Here is a 17,657-nt window from a genome sequence, read left to right on the forward strand (position 1 = left end):
TCGCATGCTTGCAGACACTCTAGGTCAGGTATTGAAAGAAACATGCTTGACGCCTAAAATATTTGGTTAGTGCCTAGATATTTTCTTGATTTTTCAAACCCTGCTCTAGGTTATTCTTTTGGTCACTCACTGACTTAGCCCACTTGCTCTCTGGGTTACTCCATTAGTCTTTCCCATAGTCTTTAGGTTAATCTTTCAGGTGCTCACTGATCTGGCCTTCACACTCCAAGTCACTCTTGTTATTCACATACTTGCACACACTCTACGTCACTTATTTGGTCACTCACCTAGTCCCTCACTCTCTAGTCACCAAACTTTTTCCATTCTAGTCATTTTTTTCATCACTCATTTTTCAAAATTTTCACCCCCCTCCAAATTGCCACTCTGGGCTAAGCCCCTCTGTAGATGCGCTTCTATGTACATTATAAATGTGATGGCTCAATATACAGTAGAACTCCAATGATCTGGATCAATTAGATTAGGACCAAACCCCAGAGAAGAAAGCAGCACGTCTGGAAGCTGTGAATAATGAGCAGATTGGGGGGGGGGGTCAACTACTCCCCATAACCGATTCACAAATTAGAATCCCCAGCATAAAGCTCAATCTTAGCACTGACATGTCTCAAAAACTCATATAGCATCGAGAGACAGCTTTGATGAGACTCTGATTTGAATGTTCCCTATTTCATAAAACTGATTGTGAGCTTGGCACGATTTCATTCACAGAGCTTAATTATGAACGGAACTGATGCACAAGCCTACAGTGTGGCTGCTATTCATTTCAATACAATGTCTCATTTATCCGTCATATATAAATGTTTGAAAAAGAAATCAATAGAACTGTATCAAAATAAATACCATCATGAAAAGCTCTCAAGGGATTTCTAACGGTTTGTCGGATTCAGATGCTTATGTATTTAATCGTTCGTCATTGAAACAATGAGAACATGATAGCATAAAAAAATGTTTAAAAAAATGGCTTATCCTTTCTCTGGTTTTGTACAACTTGCCATTTGGCCACTGTCCAAAGTGTTGACCTCTTATATAATACAAGGGGTATATCTTGTCGTGGAGCCTCTTTCCTTGAAACATCATATATTTTTCTTCTCTTTTTTTGGCAAATTACCCAAGTATAGCCAGACTTATGCTTATGAGTATTTATGATGAAGGAAACTAGAATTATATTAAAAAGAACTAGAGTTCATTGTATCTTGTGATGTAGGATAAGTCATTTATGATTCAGATGTTTGGAAATTTGCATAGCTAGCAATCTTATATTATGATATTAATGTGTATAAAGCAGACATAAATTATAACTCAAAAATGCATTTGTCTACATAACAAAAATAGTTTTTCTATTGTAATCGTATCTAAGCTCACAGAGACCAAAATCTCTCTTTAATTTCTCTCACTACTTACATGTACCGGAAAGACAGGATACAAAATTACACAAACATTATCCAGGGGTGATGGCAGATATATATATATTTTGGTTTTTATTCTGGATCATAGGTCAGGCAGGGATTGGCAAATCTCAGGTGCCAGGGTGCCATGGCGCCTAAAACATTGGTATCAGCACATAAAATTTCTTTTTGTAGAAGTTACTAAATTACAGGCTGAAAGCAGCATATCTGCCGACATAAAAGTCACTACGCCCTGAAAAAAGTTAAAAGAAGCATTATTTTGGAAATTTTTCTGGCGTCTTGAGTTTTTTGCGATATGTTCAGCCCTGCTGAGGACAACACAAACGTTTTGGAATTTATGTTAAGTGTGCTTATATCAACAGCGAAAGGGGGAGCGAAGTTCCAGAAAAGTTTGAAAAAGATGAGAAAAAAGAATATTTTTTGGATCATTTCTCTCTCTCTGTCACACACACACTCTTTCTTTGCAGCTGTGGTGAGCATCTTCAGAGATGAAGGTTAGAAGATTGCCATCTCAGCTGGGGTAAAAAGTTAGAAGTTTACAGAAAAACAGGGCTAAACAGTAAGATAAGCTCCATTAGACACTGACCATGAAAGCCCATGCCAGTGCTTGAATATGTATAGATCAAATTTGGGTTCCCCCAAAGTGATGGAGGCCCCAAGGTAAATGTTTTACTTGCTCATTCAAAAACGAGGCCAGCATGATATTGTTAAATAAGCTCAAGCAAAACCAGTGTCGGACATTCAGTGATGAGTACATAAATTGTATTTTGTTATTGTATTATTGATACTAGTCACGTGTTCTGTAACTGGGGTATATGGCCATAGTGTTGCAAGATTTATAACGAGCTCGAAAATTAAATGGGTCTGGTTCCATTTTAGATGAGGAAAAATTTAGATATAGGTAAATATATATCTCAGTAAAATTGTAAAAAGAGGCTAGAATGAAATGAGGGGGCCTTCTGGGAAGTTACAAGAGAATAGGGAGTGTTGGGGGGGGGGAAGCTAAAGTGAGAAGCTGTTGAAAATTTCAAGAATTTGCCAGGTATTGCCTCAGAAAAATCACTTGGCCCGGGGCCCCCCATGATGCTGTTCAAATGGCGCTGCCGTGAAATAGGTTTTGTCCTTGAAAGACAAACTGGGCCCTTATAGAGTAAAAGTGTGGAATACATGAAACACACACAAATTGTGCGTATTCTTCACTGAAATTTCGGATTTTTTTGACGCGCTGTTGCGCCATCAGTGGCTTCATTGGGCTTTCAGGCGAATAAAGGGTTGAACATTGTAGAAGTTTGCTTATTTTATTTTTACAACTTCCGTATTATTCAGTCTTGGCCAATGTACCTTTTTTGATGTTGCACACATCAACAAACAAGCTTCAAAATTATATGGAGGATTCTTTGTTGACTATTCTTTGATGTTTAATCCATGGCAGCACTATGGTAACCCCCCCCCCCCCCCCAACATAATTTTTTTTGCAATGTTCTGCGATTACATATTTGAGAAATTTCAACATGCATTCAGAAGCAAGATGCATTGTTTCCCATCAGTTGATGGGAATCAACTTTTTTAATCCATCTTTCATCCCAGAAGAAAAATCCGCTTTTTTCCCCCGTCTTCATACAGCTCTCTTTCCATCTGTAATAAGTGGTGCCCTTCAATGTTTTGCTGATGTGAGAAGAAAGATAACAAACAACTTCAACATGCAAAGACCTGAATAAAGATAGCATCTCTCTCTCCCTCTCCTACCGCTGCTGATGTATTCAGATATCTTCCTGCTTGCATTGAATGATTTTTTTTTTCTTTTCCCATCATCATCATGGAAGGCATGTTTGGGTTGTTATCTGCTTGCTGTTGCATGGAATATTCTTCATCAGGTACTTCGACCCGGCTCAAGAAGAAGAGATGCCGCGCGCACACGCATCTTTCCATTTTTATTTTTTTCTTTTGCCTGGGCGTTTTATTTTTGTTTGCCGGTTCTGGCGGCGTTTAGTCACGCCGTAGATGGGGGAAAAAAAGACGAAACTGGTGTCAAATGAGGACATTACTCTTTTTCTGTCTTTGTTCCTGCATCATCATTACCTGCACGCCCGTCCATCCACTTTTCCACAACAACCCCTGTGCGTGCGCGCAGTGTCACTCATTTTCTACTTCCCGACTGAGAACTGACATTGTGAGCTTTCCTACATTTTTTTTTAGTATTTCCACACTCCTTCCCCCCCCCCCCCCCTCGAATATTGATCAATTCTGGAATGAAATATACACGAAGGATTTTCGATTTGTTTGCTAATTTATGTTAGATGGTGGAGGCCGTGTTTGTTTTCCGATGCCATCTTGTCGTGAATGGAGAGAATAGTACTTTTTTTTACTGGAAGAATAAACATGAGATGGTGTTTTAGTGACAGATGCGAAAACAATAAGATGGGCGGAACATATACGAGTCAGGTGTCTCTTTATGTGTTTGCTTTTGCCCGAGACAGATCTGATGTAGATGTCGGGGTATTGCAGAAAAGAAAATTTCGTATCATTATATCAAAATGATGTACATACATAGATATGTTTCATATCCTTCTATCAGAAAAAAAAAGGTCTTCAAAAGATTGTCTAGTGTGGGGTTCCGAAACATATACATACTTTTTCAGAATTTCATAAATCAGCAGGTGTAAAATTTTTCATTAGTGTTTAGATTGAAATTACTATATTTGAGTCATTCGTGTTTGCTTGAGTTGCGTGAAGTTGTCTCGTGACCACCGAAGTTTTCGCGAGACCTAAAATGTTGGAAACCTCCGTCTTTTCGGGGCATGGGCGGAGATACGGGAGGTAGTATACGCCAAAGATGGAGTCGACTGATCTAATGTGTATATGAATTGACATCATCGTGCCCCCAGACTTCCAAGTCTATCTCTGCCTATGCTTCGGGGCATGTCTGAATATTTTCGGGCCTGATCCTGTATTGATATGAAGGTAAAACATGTGTTTTTCTTTTTGGTGGAGATAATAAGTGGCTATTAGATTGTGGTTTTTCTTTTGCCTTCTTTCCCTAAAAAATGATGAGATATTCTCCAAAGATAGATTGACAATTTTTTGCTCCATTGGACAGTCAAGTTCATCTCTTCTGGTCTAACTCGTGCGTAACAGCGCAGTACTCTATCCATGCCTTCCAGTTTCTTGCTTTTCTTATGTAACTGCTCTATTTATGACTTCATTCTTTTCAGTTGTGTTCTTCACGAATATTTCTAGATTGCTCATGAATGAAAATTTGTTTAAAAAAAAGTGGTACTGTATGTATTTTTAATGGGGCGTAATTTGTCAAGAAAGTAACAATGAGATCATTGAGTCCGCCAGGTGGGTCTGCAAATGGTATCACTCAAATTTTCGCTATTTGAAGAACTGGCTCGGAAAACTCATGGGCTAAACTAGAGATTCTCAAACTGTGCGCCGCGGTGCCCTGGCGTGCTTCCAACCGCTGTCAGGAAAGCCACGGAGCGGTGACCCTGACAAAGGTTTTTCGGGAAATATTCTTTGCTAATCAGCTCTGGGGAGCCGGCGGATCTCACGGATAAACATTGAATAAGGGAAAGGGGCGCCACGGGTGGAAAAAGTTTGAGAACCCCGGGGCTAGACATAATTCTTTTTCCGAATTTCTGATGCTAAAAGAAACAGTAATTGAACATCACACATGTTTTGCTCATTTGCAAATTACTGGAGGCTTATTCCTGAAATGAAAATGAAATGCAAAAAATAAACGAAATGGTAATCTGTGGAAAATCCCTTATCTAGCTACTTTCACAGGAAGTAACTTAAGTATAGCTCACTCTATGGCGATATCCTTCTGGATTTATACGATATTCAACATAAAGGTTTTTAAATAATCCAATACAGTTGGAGGGGGGGGGGGGTTGTGGCAACCAAATTATGAAAAAATTGATATCTTTCGCGTATTGCGTAGATAAGCATTAGAATTATTTTCGAAAGAATTATGTAATGCTCATATCTTTCATCTTCTAGCTCATATCTCATTCAGTGTTTTCATTTCAAGTTCCAGCATAACATTTTTCTTGTATCATGTCAAATTTTCAAGTTTGTGGAATTTGCTTGAGAAAACTCCATGTTATACGCAAAACTACCAAAAGCAGATTTGAATTTTTAAAATAAACGTTTACATCTTCGCGAATATACTTGCTATTTTCACAAAAATGCATAAAAACATTGCACATATAGCTAGTAAAATATTCTGAAAGATACACTTGAGGCTTCTCATAATACGGGGTTGATCGAAAACATCTGTTTTCGCATTTAATTTCTTGATGGTCCCCTAAATGCACTCTTCACTGGAAATTGTAAGTTCAAGCATTTTGTTTATTCGCCCGAATGTACAGAGCAATCCCTCAAGTGTTTCCATATAAATTCAAGTTGTCGCGTGACTCGGCTATTGTGAGTAAAACCATTTTTATATATAGTAAAACCTGTCTTTAACGGAACCTGTATTAAGGGGTGTCACGACCTCTGAAGTAGAATTTTCAAAAATAACTTCAAAAAATATTTCATTCAATTGCAAATAAAATACCAAAAATTTCGTGTCAATCGGTTAATTTTTTTTCATAATAAAAGAAAGAAATAACGAATTATAGTGTAAACGTATACAAGAAAAAACACTTTGAACGCGATTTTCTCAGATTGCAGTTTTGAGGTCATCCGTGAGATTAAAAAAAAAAACCCCAAAATTCTGAAATTTTCCACGAGTGTTTATTCGAAATGTGTTAGCAGAATAGACCTTGAACTTGGATATCTGATCATTTGTTAGAATTTTATTAATTTTTAAAGTTTGAAAAAATGTATGAATTTCAAAAATTTAAATTCAAAATTTTTTAAAAAAATACTTCCCCTTATATTCAATTGCTAAATTCGAGGTTCATTTTACTAACACATGTCGAATAAACATTTCTGCTAAATTTCAGAATTTTTGAGGGAGTAGGTTTTTTTTTTAAATCTTACGGGATGTGTGAGCTCAAAAACTGCAATTTGAGAAAATCGCGTTCAAAGCGTTTTTTCGTAATACGTTTACACTATAATTCATTATTTCTTTCTTTTATTACGAAAAGAACAAAGACACGAAGTTTTTGCATTAAATTTGCAATTGAATGAAATATTTTTTGAAGTCATTTTGAAAATTCGATTTGAGTGGGTCGTGACACCCCTTGAGCGGAAACCAGTCTTCAACGGAAAAAAAAAAAAATTGGTCCCATGATTTCAATACTAAAATACACATTAAAAAACTTGGATTGAACGGAACCTGTCTAACGCGGAAACTGAAAGAAAAATTGTATGCTTTTAACGGAAAATTTCATACAAACACAACAAATGTTTCCCAAAACCAATAGGCCAAGGGAATCACACAAAATGTTGAAGTGCTCAACCGAAATTTGTTTATGCAATCTCTCCTTGCCAACGCGACTTCTGCATGATCCGTCTCTACATTAGCAAAAACTTTTTACGTAGTTGATAGTGTGAGTTTAATAAGTGTATGTATATATATAGTAAGGCAGTTGCTTCCTGAAATTGTTACAAAATCTTTCGAAAAAACGCATTTCTAAAGGAGAAATCAGTGAAAAGGTTGAATTTCCAAATGATAATATGCGGGACCTACAAAATTACATGCAAGCTGCTTTCCGTGATCGCAGTGCTGAGGATTACATAAACATACACGACAACGTACAAACTGAACCTGTCACTACAAATGCAAACACTCTAATTGAAAATTTTAGAGAAAGTCAAAAAGTAGATGATGAGATGAATGTCGCCATTTTTAGAAGAAAAACAGCGTGAAGTTTCATACAGATGCTGTCCAAAATCTTCAAAGAACGGCTGAAATTTTGCTTTATAGTAATTTTTGTATGATTTCTGAGACAAAACTGTTTACTGAAAGTCAGGCAGCAAAGGGTGTGCACTGCATACAGAAAACTGTTATTGATCACTGGAAAAAATAAAAAAATATTTACAGTACTGTTTTTAATCTTTTACTCACTATTTGGCGATGCGAATAGTTAATGTATGTAATTGACTGTATATAGTGTAATGTTGAAGTGAATACAGTATATATGTATTTTTAATAAATAATGTATCATATCAAGGGATAAACATTTAATAATTATTACTTACTAATTAATCTTGCTTTATTTTTGAATCATTTACGTTATTTTTAATTTTTTTTTTCAATTTTATTTCAATTTTTTCGAGATCGTTACATAATTTTACACATTTTGTCAATTGAACCTGTATTAAGTGGAAACCTGTGTTCAAAGGAAAAAAATCTCGGTCCCTTGCGATTCCGTTGAAGACAGGTTTTACTGTATATTCTTCGTACAATACACTGCACCCGTAACATGCTGATTGATTGCTACAAGTATTTATAGTTCGGAGGTGTGTGTGGAACCTTAGAGGTGGTATGGAATTCCTTCAGAAGTGTGGAACGGACTAATGGGAATCTCATAGTATGCGTGTTATGTATTTGAAGAAATTGACCAGGTTTTCGGTACGCGAGCGATTTTCGGAAACGGAATAACCTCGTAACTTAAGCTATACCACCTGAATGTGGTAGTCTCATCTCGCCTCGGCATTAGTTGTTATAGCCTTTTCCGGAATTTTATTCTATCCGAGGTAACAATTCTATGCATCAAGAGTTGTTGTAATTCTTTTAACCCAGGTATTTTCAACCAAGTAAGCATTTTGATTGTTCACTAAAGTTGATCATTGTTAGGGCCCGGTCTTGTACCTTCGGGGCGTAGTTAGAAAAACATCGTTCAAAGGACACATTGCATTATTATTATTACTCTGATTTCAGTTCGAACCAATGACAGTTGCGACGTGGATGATCAAGAGTGCATGTGACTCCTTTTTTTCGAGTCGAATAAAAGTTGAAAAGCCCTTCTCTAATTTGTATGAATTATTACAACGTAGTTGAGCGAGCTTGCTTCACATACATGAAAAGTAGTCAAAAATTGAGGATCTCTAAGCACTTTTAATCAATTACGAATAGCTTATCCGATGTGAATGCCCTTTCTATATAACGATTGTTGGAGAGGAAAAAAAAGATCCAAAAGAATCCTTTAGAGGTTTATGCTTAGAAAAATGGATGTTTTATCAATTAAGGTTCCTGATTAAGATCTTTTTCGACTTGCATAAATATAAATTCTTTTGAAAATAACATGGCGTGACATTCCGCTAGTGACGTGTCAAAACGCGTCTAATATGAAATGAAAATGTCGCCACCCAACTTGTACACTGTTATTTATTTTTCCTCTAAATTTCTTTTCTGCCACCAAGTGTGCATCAATTATAACTCATTAGATTGTACATGGTTCGTTTTTTTTTTTTTTTTTTTCCGCATTCAAGAGAAATAACACCATCTGTGTTCCGTATTCTCTCTTATTTTTTGAGAGTTATATATTTCCACATCATTTGCCAAAACATTTGTCTGTCAGCTGTACCCCTTATGTTGATGTTTTCACATTCTCGAAGGACAGCGTGATGACGCGATCAGTGCCACTTTCTTGTCGTTTCTGTTTGACTTGAATTGACTTTCCTTATTTTTAAATTATTTTTTTTTTGAATTGCCTTTTTGGATGCATTTTATGTTCTCCTGACGTATGGCTCCTAACAGCCGAGCCGCTCCGAGGTAAAAATAAAAATATTGTAAATCAAGTCTTGTGTGTTTTCAAGAATAGTACTGCTACTTATACGAGGTGTATTCCCCTAAAGTGTATGCTTCCTTCCAACCGTATCTTTTTTTTTTTTTCACTCTATATTACTTCTGTATGGTTTTCGGTAAATGGCGTCGGGCATGATTTTCAGCCCACGGCGTTTCTGAAAAGTCTATTTTTGTTACCGGGACATTAAAGTTCGCCCATTTTCTGCTGCAGAAAAAAAAAGGAAATATCCTGGGAAAATAGTTTTCAGACTTGATCGTAACGATAATATAAAAAACAGAAGGGAATCGGAGGTTACGTGCGTGTGGAGATGTACAAGGAACCCCGTTGCACCCCCCCCCCGAAGGCCATCAAAAACTGAAAATATTTCTAAACATATCTGTAGAAAATTGAAATATTGAAAGAAAATACCATTGCATGCTGTATTAATCGGTATCTGTTAATTCACAAGGCTTTCTGAAGGTTAGTAACTCGAAATGGTGTATAGACAGATCCGCACATGGGGAATTTGGCGACGTTTAAGCACAACCCAAGCTCTTTCGTAAATTTCTTCTTTCTACCCCTACTTTCCTTTTGTTCCCTTCTTTAAGTATATAGGAATTGTATGCGGCTGTACACATTACATTTGTTACCAGGGTTTGTACAATTCTTGAAAAAAAAGTTCATTTTCAAGTTTTTAAGTCCTTGAAAAATAATTGCAGTCCTTGAAAAAAATAATCATTTTCAAATGCTTATAAGTGCTTGAAAAATTTTTTTTGTGCGAATTTCTTCCATCGATTTTTGTCCCTCCTCAACTAAACCCCCTCCCCCCAAACCCATCTTCTACTGGGGCGAAAATATTTAGAGCAATAAGGATACAATGACTACGAGACAATGTTCAAAACAGGACATGATCACCCATACCTGAGGTATTTTCTGTGCTTAAAAAGATGTTGCCTGAAATCTGGCAGTAAAACACTGCGCTTAAGATATTGCTTCAAAATATTTTAAACTATTGAATTAAGGAATGTCAGTTGCATATATATATATATATATATATATTTTTTTTTTTTATAATTCATAGGATTTTGAAAATAATTTTAATACTTAATTTCAGTAAAGAATAAAAATTTCAATAGGCTTTGCTGAAAATATATGGAAAATAAAGGTAAATTTTTTCATGAAAAGTTGGGATGGCCAATTACATAAAGAAAAATTAGCATTTTTCAAATTCGAAATTAAAAATGGGTAAATGTTGAATATAAATTTTAAAAAAAATTGAAGTCAGTAAATTTGATAAATATAAAAGAAAATTATCACCTCTGTTCTCTTCATTTGATAAGTTTATTAGTTTGCGATACGTTCACGAAACATGCATTTTGACATAAAAATTAAAATAAGTGTTGGGATATTTTCTTCACACAAAACCAGCATTACGATCAGGTGCTTTAACACATTGGCGACCGGGCAGTTTTCACAGCTACAATGATCTCACAAGGGGAAAAAAGTATCTGCACTATCATCGACAATCGCACTACTCCACGCCTAGACTGCAAGTAGTTCGAAGTTTATCCAAGAGATAGCACGACAAGCCGCAAAAGGAGCCCGTGCAACGGAGATTTCAATGGCCCGTCAACCACCGCTGTCCGCAGTAATACGATCTCCGGAGCCGGTCATCATTGTGTTAATAAAGAATTTCATGTAGTGCACAGCGTGGACAAAATGTAAAAAAAATTTTTTTGCACTTACTGTGCAAGCCTCAGACGTAAGTGTTGAGATCTGGGTTTTTTTCTATTAGTGTAAGAAATGAAGTGAATATTTTAGCATATATATATATATATACACAATGACCGTATTTACATGGTGGATATTTTCTTCTTTGAAGACGAAAATGTGACCCAAGAATGACAATGTCAAAGTATATTTGTTTAAAACTATGAAAATTTAGTTGAAAAGCACGAGTCATCATTTGGACACTTAATTTACCGAGTAAATCCGATCGAGATCAAACCCAAACCGACAAAATGCAATCAAAAGCCTTTGAACTTATTACAGAGGTATCTAAACATTATTTCTGGATTCATCAAGGGTGCTGGTGAAGTACGGTCGAATCCCGTTTTAACGTATACCGTCATAGCGAAAATCTTGTTTTCACGAACACTTTTCTAATCTCCAAGATAAGTTTACATAGGGACAATGCAAAAACTTGGAATTGCTTTATAACGAAGTGATTTCTCCGGTCTCTTGGAGTTCGTTATAACGGTATTTGACTGTGTTGCAAATCTGACCAAAAAATAAAGTTGCGGGTCGATTTTAAGTTTCAACGCGTGCGACCTTCTTTTCAGGGTTCTTTGTCACAAACAAAGCAAAAAGAACCTCGGCATCATAACGATAAAATTTCATAAATTATATCTCTCTACCATAATTTCTATCACGAATGTGCATGAAATGCGATTTCAGTGGCACAATTTCATGGGGATACAGCCCCCTCATAACTTCAGGCTATTTATGGTAGAGAAGAAAAGCAGGAAAATAAAGGTAAGAAGGGCCCCCCGTGCATTGCGGAAGTGTTACCAAATTTACCATATGCGGAACCGTGCCGTGCGGATCTGCACCAAACCGTATGAGAATTAGCTGGGACTGCCATTCATTTATGTAATATTCGAGGTGTTGCGATGACCAAGTTTGAAAGTACTATGTGGTTGCTTAACAGTACAGCAGTCCCAGCTGATTCTCATACAGATACAAAAGCCACAACAGCTAAATTGCTGAACAAAGTGGCTGAGAAAAGATGCTTATAGAAAGGTTTATAATGGTGTCCCTTTGTCGAAGCAAGTCGATTGTCGGCGTATTAATAACGCATGGTTTTATCCCGTTGAATACACATGAACTTTAATCATATCTCCCCAACACCTGCACTCATGTGGCACAAAATGTTAGTAATCCTCGCCTTTAACGTGTAAAAAATGCAGTTGGCTTGGATATAATGTATTTTTTTTTCTATTATATGATGTTCTTGTGCCAAATTCGTTGATTTTGACCTGAAGTCTTCGATGAAATGTTTGGTGTTAGCTTGGATATGGTTAATTTGCCTTTACTGTTGATAACTATAGGCATAAAAACAGTATTCGTTGCGTTCAAGCTCAGTTTCCAGTCATTGTACAATTTTAGAAACATTGGCATAATTATCCACGGCTTTTGAGAACTATTGATATTTCATTCATATGCTCAGTTTCACTGTCCTTAGTTTTGGGGGTTGTCTCATAGGACTAATGAATGAATAAAATTGTGTGTAAAATGATGAAGTAATGAATGATGTGAAGTAACGAAATATACAAGTGTAGATGATCATTGGGCTCATGGCATTTTACTTTAGTTTTTCTTGAATGTTTGGTGATTCACATAAGAATCGTATTTCTTCGATTCTTGTTTGTTTCTATTTCTAGTGGTTATTAATGGCATTCCCTATGATTGGACGTTGGGATTGTTCAAGATTTATTGTTTTGTGTATCGTATAGGAAGGGAAATTATCTTTTGTTTTTGACACTGGATATATACAGGAGGCTAGATCTCTGACTGGCTCCACGGCCTTTTGTTTGCTGAGCCGTAAATTAATTTTTTTATTTCCTCTCCTTTGTGTATGGTATCATGATTTGAGAGCCTCGTTTTATTTAGAAACATAATACTCGCAATTTTTAATCCAGGTGTTTTTTTTCTCCCGGTGCTTCAGAAGGGGGTGTCGAAATATTCAAACACAAAATCAAAGGCCGCAACGGGTAAATTGCTCAACCAGGTAGCTGAAAAATAACGTGGTATGACGTTAATGCCTAGCAAGAGGTTCTTTACTATCACTAAAAGTAATCCTAGCTGAATTAAGTAGCCATCGTTCCACTAAAACGCTCATCTCTTCTTGTTTATTCATGTAATATAGTGAATATCCACAGAAGCAAAACAAATACTTCAACACAATGGGAATGTGTCTTTTAAAAATGGAAATGTGTTTTAAACAGGCAAATCTGTTTTGAACAGGCAAATCTGTGGAACGAGCGTTAAGGAGGATAATAACGTCATTCGTGGGAACGTCTTATAAGAGGGTTGAATGTGTAATGTGCATGTAAAATATGTTGGTGTCTGTTTTTTTTCTTCCGACGGTAGAACGTGTATCCGGAGCTCAATAACCCTTTAAAAATGAATAACTATGAATAGATGGAAATGCTGGCCACATTAATTTTTTGCGATCCTATAATGAGGTTATCTGCAAAAGAGGTAAGATGGAATGTATTTGGTCCTATGATAAGGTGGTCCCGACAATCGGGAAACAACGGTATTTCATTGTTATAACGGTCCCTTACGATAATAAGAAGCCCCCCCCCCCCGTTAATTCGGCTTCTTAGCAGAACTTATAAGCTACACAAAAAACGCAAAGTAGCGGCCCTTTTTTTATTATGGGGAGGCATGCATTATAAATAACGAAGTATACAAGGATGACGTCACTCTCCGCTACCATACGAAGGTTTTAACAACTGGCTGTTGCGAAGATATATTTTGGAGAAAGAGAAAATTCAACTGCCCCTGCGGGGAATCGAACCCACGTCCTTTCACTTTCCGGGTGAACGCACTAGACTACAGAGGCACCGAATCTCTCAATCTTTCCTTGGAGTTCGTGTACACTGAAAGGGACCGTACATGGACGGCCGGACCAGACTCAGGCCAAGCTCAATGGTAGCGGAGAGTGACGTCATCCTTGTATAAGTCGCCATCTAGTGGTCTAGGGCGTTCACCTGGAAAGTGAAAGGACGTGGGTTCGATTCCCCGCAGGGGCAGTTGAATTTTCTCTTTCTCCAAAATATACCTTCGCAACAGCCAGTTGTTAAAACCTTCGTAAATAACGAAGTGCCGGAAAAAACTTCTGGACTGCTAAGGGTTAATCGAGTTGGAACAAGAATTTATTTGGACATTTCTTAAAAATATTGAGAAAAAAAAAATTCGCATGGACCCCCCCCCCCCCGACACTGACTTGATGGGATCCTGAGCAAAAACAGGGGGCCCTATGATACTGACTAAAGCTATTTAGTAAGCCAATGTTTGTTTGTTACTGTTGAAATTTAGGTCGCTGGTGCAAGTAAAATCAACGCCAGTTGCTTCAAACATGAAACTTTGTTTACTGTTCAATTTCAGAACAGGAAAAAATTGAGCTCTGCTTCCAATATGTTACTCATATCGGAAAAGATTGATTTCTTGAAACAAAACACATGTTAATATTCTTGTATAAAAAACACCAGAAATTTTCTCGCCATTTTCCGAAATGCCGTTTTCGGACATCGGCGATCGTACTTATAATATTATGTTCCAGAAAATTTTCGTAATTTGCTTGGACTTAAGTAGTGTCAAGCATGGCCGCAACTGGGGGAGTATGCGGATCTCGTGCCCCGGGCGCTGGACCAGAGGGAGCGAAAATTTTATTCTCAAACCTCTCCTTCAACATTACAAGGGGCGCCAAAATGCGCACTTGCCCCGGGTGACCAAACATCTAGTTGCGGCCCTAGTGTCAAGTTATAAGTAACGTATAGTTAACTGAGGAGTGCCGAATTTTTGATAGTTATTTATGCTGTAGCCTATATATTTTACAGAAAATGACAAATACGCCTACCTACTATTGACGCCGATATGAAGAAAGCAGACGCAGAACCTTTGAAGTGTGCGTCGCATTGTTCCATTAATTATTGGGGGAAGGGCAGCTTAGCCCTCACAGAATTTATGACCTCAGACCCCCCAGGATCTTGCAGCCTGGTAGCACACCTGTGCTACCTACAGTCCTTTTAAAAGAGAAAATTGAGCACTGAATATATATACAAAGGAAATGACATTTTAATGTTCAACTAAATGAAACCGTTCTACAGAATTTGTTTAACTGAATCCTCCTTCCAACCCACCTGTGCCTCTTCCTTTCCCAATGGTTCCCACGAGGAGGAGGAGGTGGCTCTCGGGGCTCTAATCTGAGAATCAACATCGTATTTTCATCTTATAAATTTGCTAGAAAATTAATATAGCGTTTCTTTTAAAGTGGCCAATATCCAGTAGCCGATGGAATGGTCGGGGGGGGGGGGAGGGAAATCGGTATAGGATTGTATTTTGTATATGATCCTATGGGTCGGATTGAGTATGGGGGCGATAAGGAAAAACATAATTGTGAAGGAGGCGATTGAACAATAAGTTTACGAAATCATGATATAGAGTAGCCCTCAAAAAATCATGGTTTAAGTGCCCTTCCTCTAGGAAGGAGGGGGACGTGCGTACAGCTGATCGCTCGTGGTATTTACTGGAACTTTAATGGTTTTTGTGACGGGTCTCTTGATCAAGGACTATTCAAGTCCTTGATCAAGGCTATTCAAGCCTTTCATAAATAAAAAGCACTCGTTATTTAGACATAATTTGATAAGATCTCCCCCCCCCCCCCATGACTTTTGATCACGTATTAGATCGTGGTGTGTTTATTGATGAATACTGCTGATTATTTATCTGGGTGGTCATTGATTCCGGGCTGATAATTGCGAGCTCTTGACGTCGGTTCTGTATGTGAACTTATGAAGTGGGTGTCTTTGAGAAATGTATCATTTTCTCCTAGTAATTTAGTCTTTTACACTTGAGAAAATTTTTTTTTTCTCTCTTCTTTGAAAACATAAGAGGAAGATAGATGACACGAGTCTTCGTCTCCTCCTCCTCCTTAAGAAATCATATGTTTCACGTGTGTAAGATGAAAAACTATTTATAAACTCTGCTCCCAATAAGATGCGAGGAGCAGCCCGTGTGGGCTTTTAGGTGGTGCGAACTTAAAATATATGGAGCTTCAAACAAAAATAAATGAAAATAAGAGCCGGACCATCTTTCTCGACTGTGCGGGCGTCTGTAAACCATGTGTATGTGTGTGTTTGCGCACCAGTACGTCACTCAACTAATAACGCGGATCAAACTTCCCGCCGCACATTGCTGGGTGCTGTCGTTGTGGCTTTTCCGATGCTGTTTTGAGAAGTAACAGAGCTATAGCTACGAAGCTTGATAATTATGGAATGATATTTATTTTGCACTTGAGAGAGAGGAATCGCGTGGAAGTTCTTTATGGACGCCCTTCATCGCGTCATCAATTTATTGATCTACGCTGGGCCGTGATGCTGCGTGAATATCACTGTCATTCTACTTAATGAAGTATTGGAGTTCTTAATTTGCGTGTCGGCGTTTGGGTATTGCGAGAAATTGCCTTTCTTCCTTCAACTTGCCAAAAGAAGTAGAGCAAAGCAGCCCCGCGTGAGGGCGAGGAATTTTATTTTTCGCTAATCCCGGCAATCAGCTGGGACATAATGAAATGTGCTACGAAAACAACTTTTATTGAAACTTTTGTTCCGTTCTTTTTTTTATATAATTTGTAATTTCACCAGTTGATTGGATAAGTGCCTCTTCCTTTAATCTAATCATGAGTTGCTTGTGTTGCAGCAGACCACGTGATAAGACCACTAATGACAAAAAAACACCGGTCATTGGACCTCCTACTCCAGTCATGTCTTCGAGCGCTATCATCTACCAGAATGGCGTGGGGTGCAACGACGACGACGTCTCTTCCCGTGAGTTTCATTTCAGTTCCTCTGGATATTTTTTGTGTTCCAGAATAATCTATCATTCGAATAGTGGAATCATCAATTTCCCCCAGCATGGCTAGCCAATGTAGGCCATTTTCTTTAATTACTATTACATATGGAAGCAGGGCCGCAACTAGAAAATATACTGTCGTTCGGGGCCAGTGTCCATTTCGGTGCTCCTCATCATAATTTTGAACGGAAAAAATGGTCAATTCAATACTATTCTTGATTCACATAGCCCGCGGCGCCGCACCAGACCCGCCTGCCTTTCTCTAGTTGCGGCCCTGTGTGAAGGGTTTCAATATTAATTGCGAACTTTAATGAGTGTATAACAGGTGGCTATTGTGTGAAAAAGATAGGGGAAAGAAAGTTGACATTTGCACAGTTCTAAGTGGTTAATGCTTGATAACGATGACTTTCAAGAGTCATTGCCCAGCGACAATAGTTTTCAACAATAATTGTTGAGTATCAGTTTTTTTAAACATTTTGTCAAGTAAATGATTTTAATATCTTTATCTTTTTTTGGAAAATAATTTGACGCATTGCGGTTGTCTAAATTTAGACTTTTTGGGAAATTGACCAGAATTCCTAACCTTGTTCTGTCCGGGATCGCTAAGTCGAAAAATTTTCTGGAATATTTTCTTAGACAAAACAAAATTTGAGAACACTATTTCTTACTGTTGCCCGAATGTTCCCTTCAATGTGCGATGACCAGATTTCAATATGATGAAACCGAGTTTATCTAGCGCAGTGCTTCTCAAACGCCGGGCCCTGACGTCATTCATACCGGGCCTTCCGCTTACAAAAATAAATGAAACCGGGCCGCAGGCTTCGAAAGGTTGAAAACCACTGTGCAGTGGTTTATTGACCACCTAGCACTGGCAGCAGCCATACCACACTAGAGATATTCTCTTCGGAGC

At 37.7% G+C, this 17,657-nt stretch overlaps 1 protein-coding gene across 1 annotated transcript in view; it reads left to right on the plus strand.

Annotated features, from left to right (window-relative positions):
• The window catches only part of LOC149077319 (MAGUK p55 subfamily member 7-like), a 44,636-nt gene that overhangs the window by 2,076 nt on the left and 24,903 nt on the right, over positions 1-17,657 (plus strand). Inside the window, exon 2 of the mRNA XM_089245089.1 lies at positions 16,595-16,722. Coding sequence (XP_089101215.1) covers positions 16,595-16,722 — 128 coding nt within the window. The remainder of the gene's footprint in view (positions 1-16,594; positions 16,723-17,657) is intronic.

Source organism: Pholcus phalangioides, unplaced genomic scaffold (genome assembly GCF_987345545.1).
Source record: "Pholcus phalangioides strain wild (caught in Gottingen) unplaced genomic scaffold, Ppha-v1.0 ptg000015l_1, whole genome shotgun sequence".
Classification (NCBI taxonomy): domain Eukaryota; kingdom Metazoa; phylum Arthropoda; class Arachnida; order Araneae; family Pholcidae; genus Pholcus; species Pholcus phalangioides.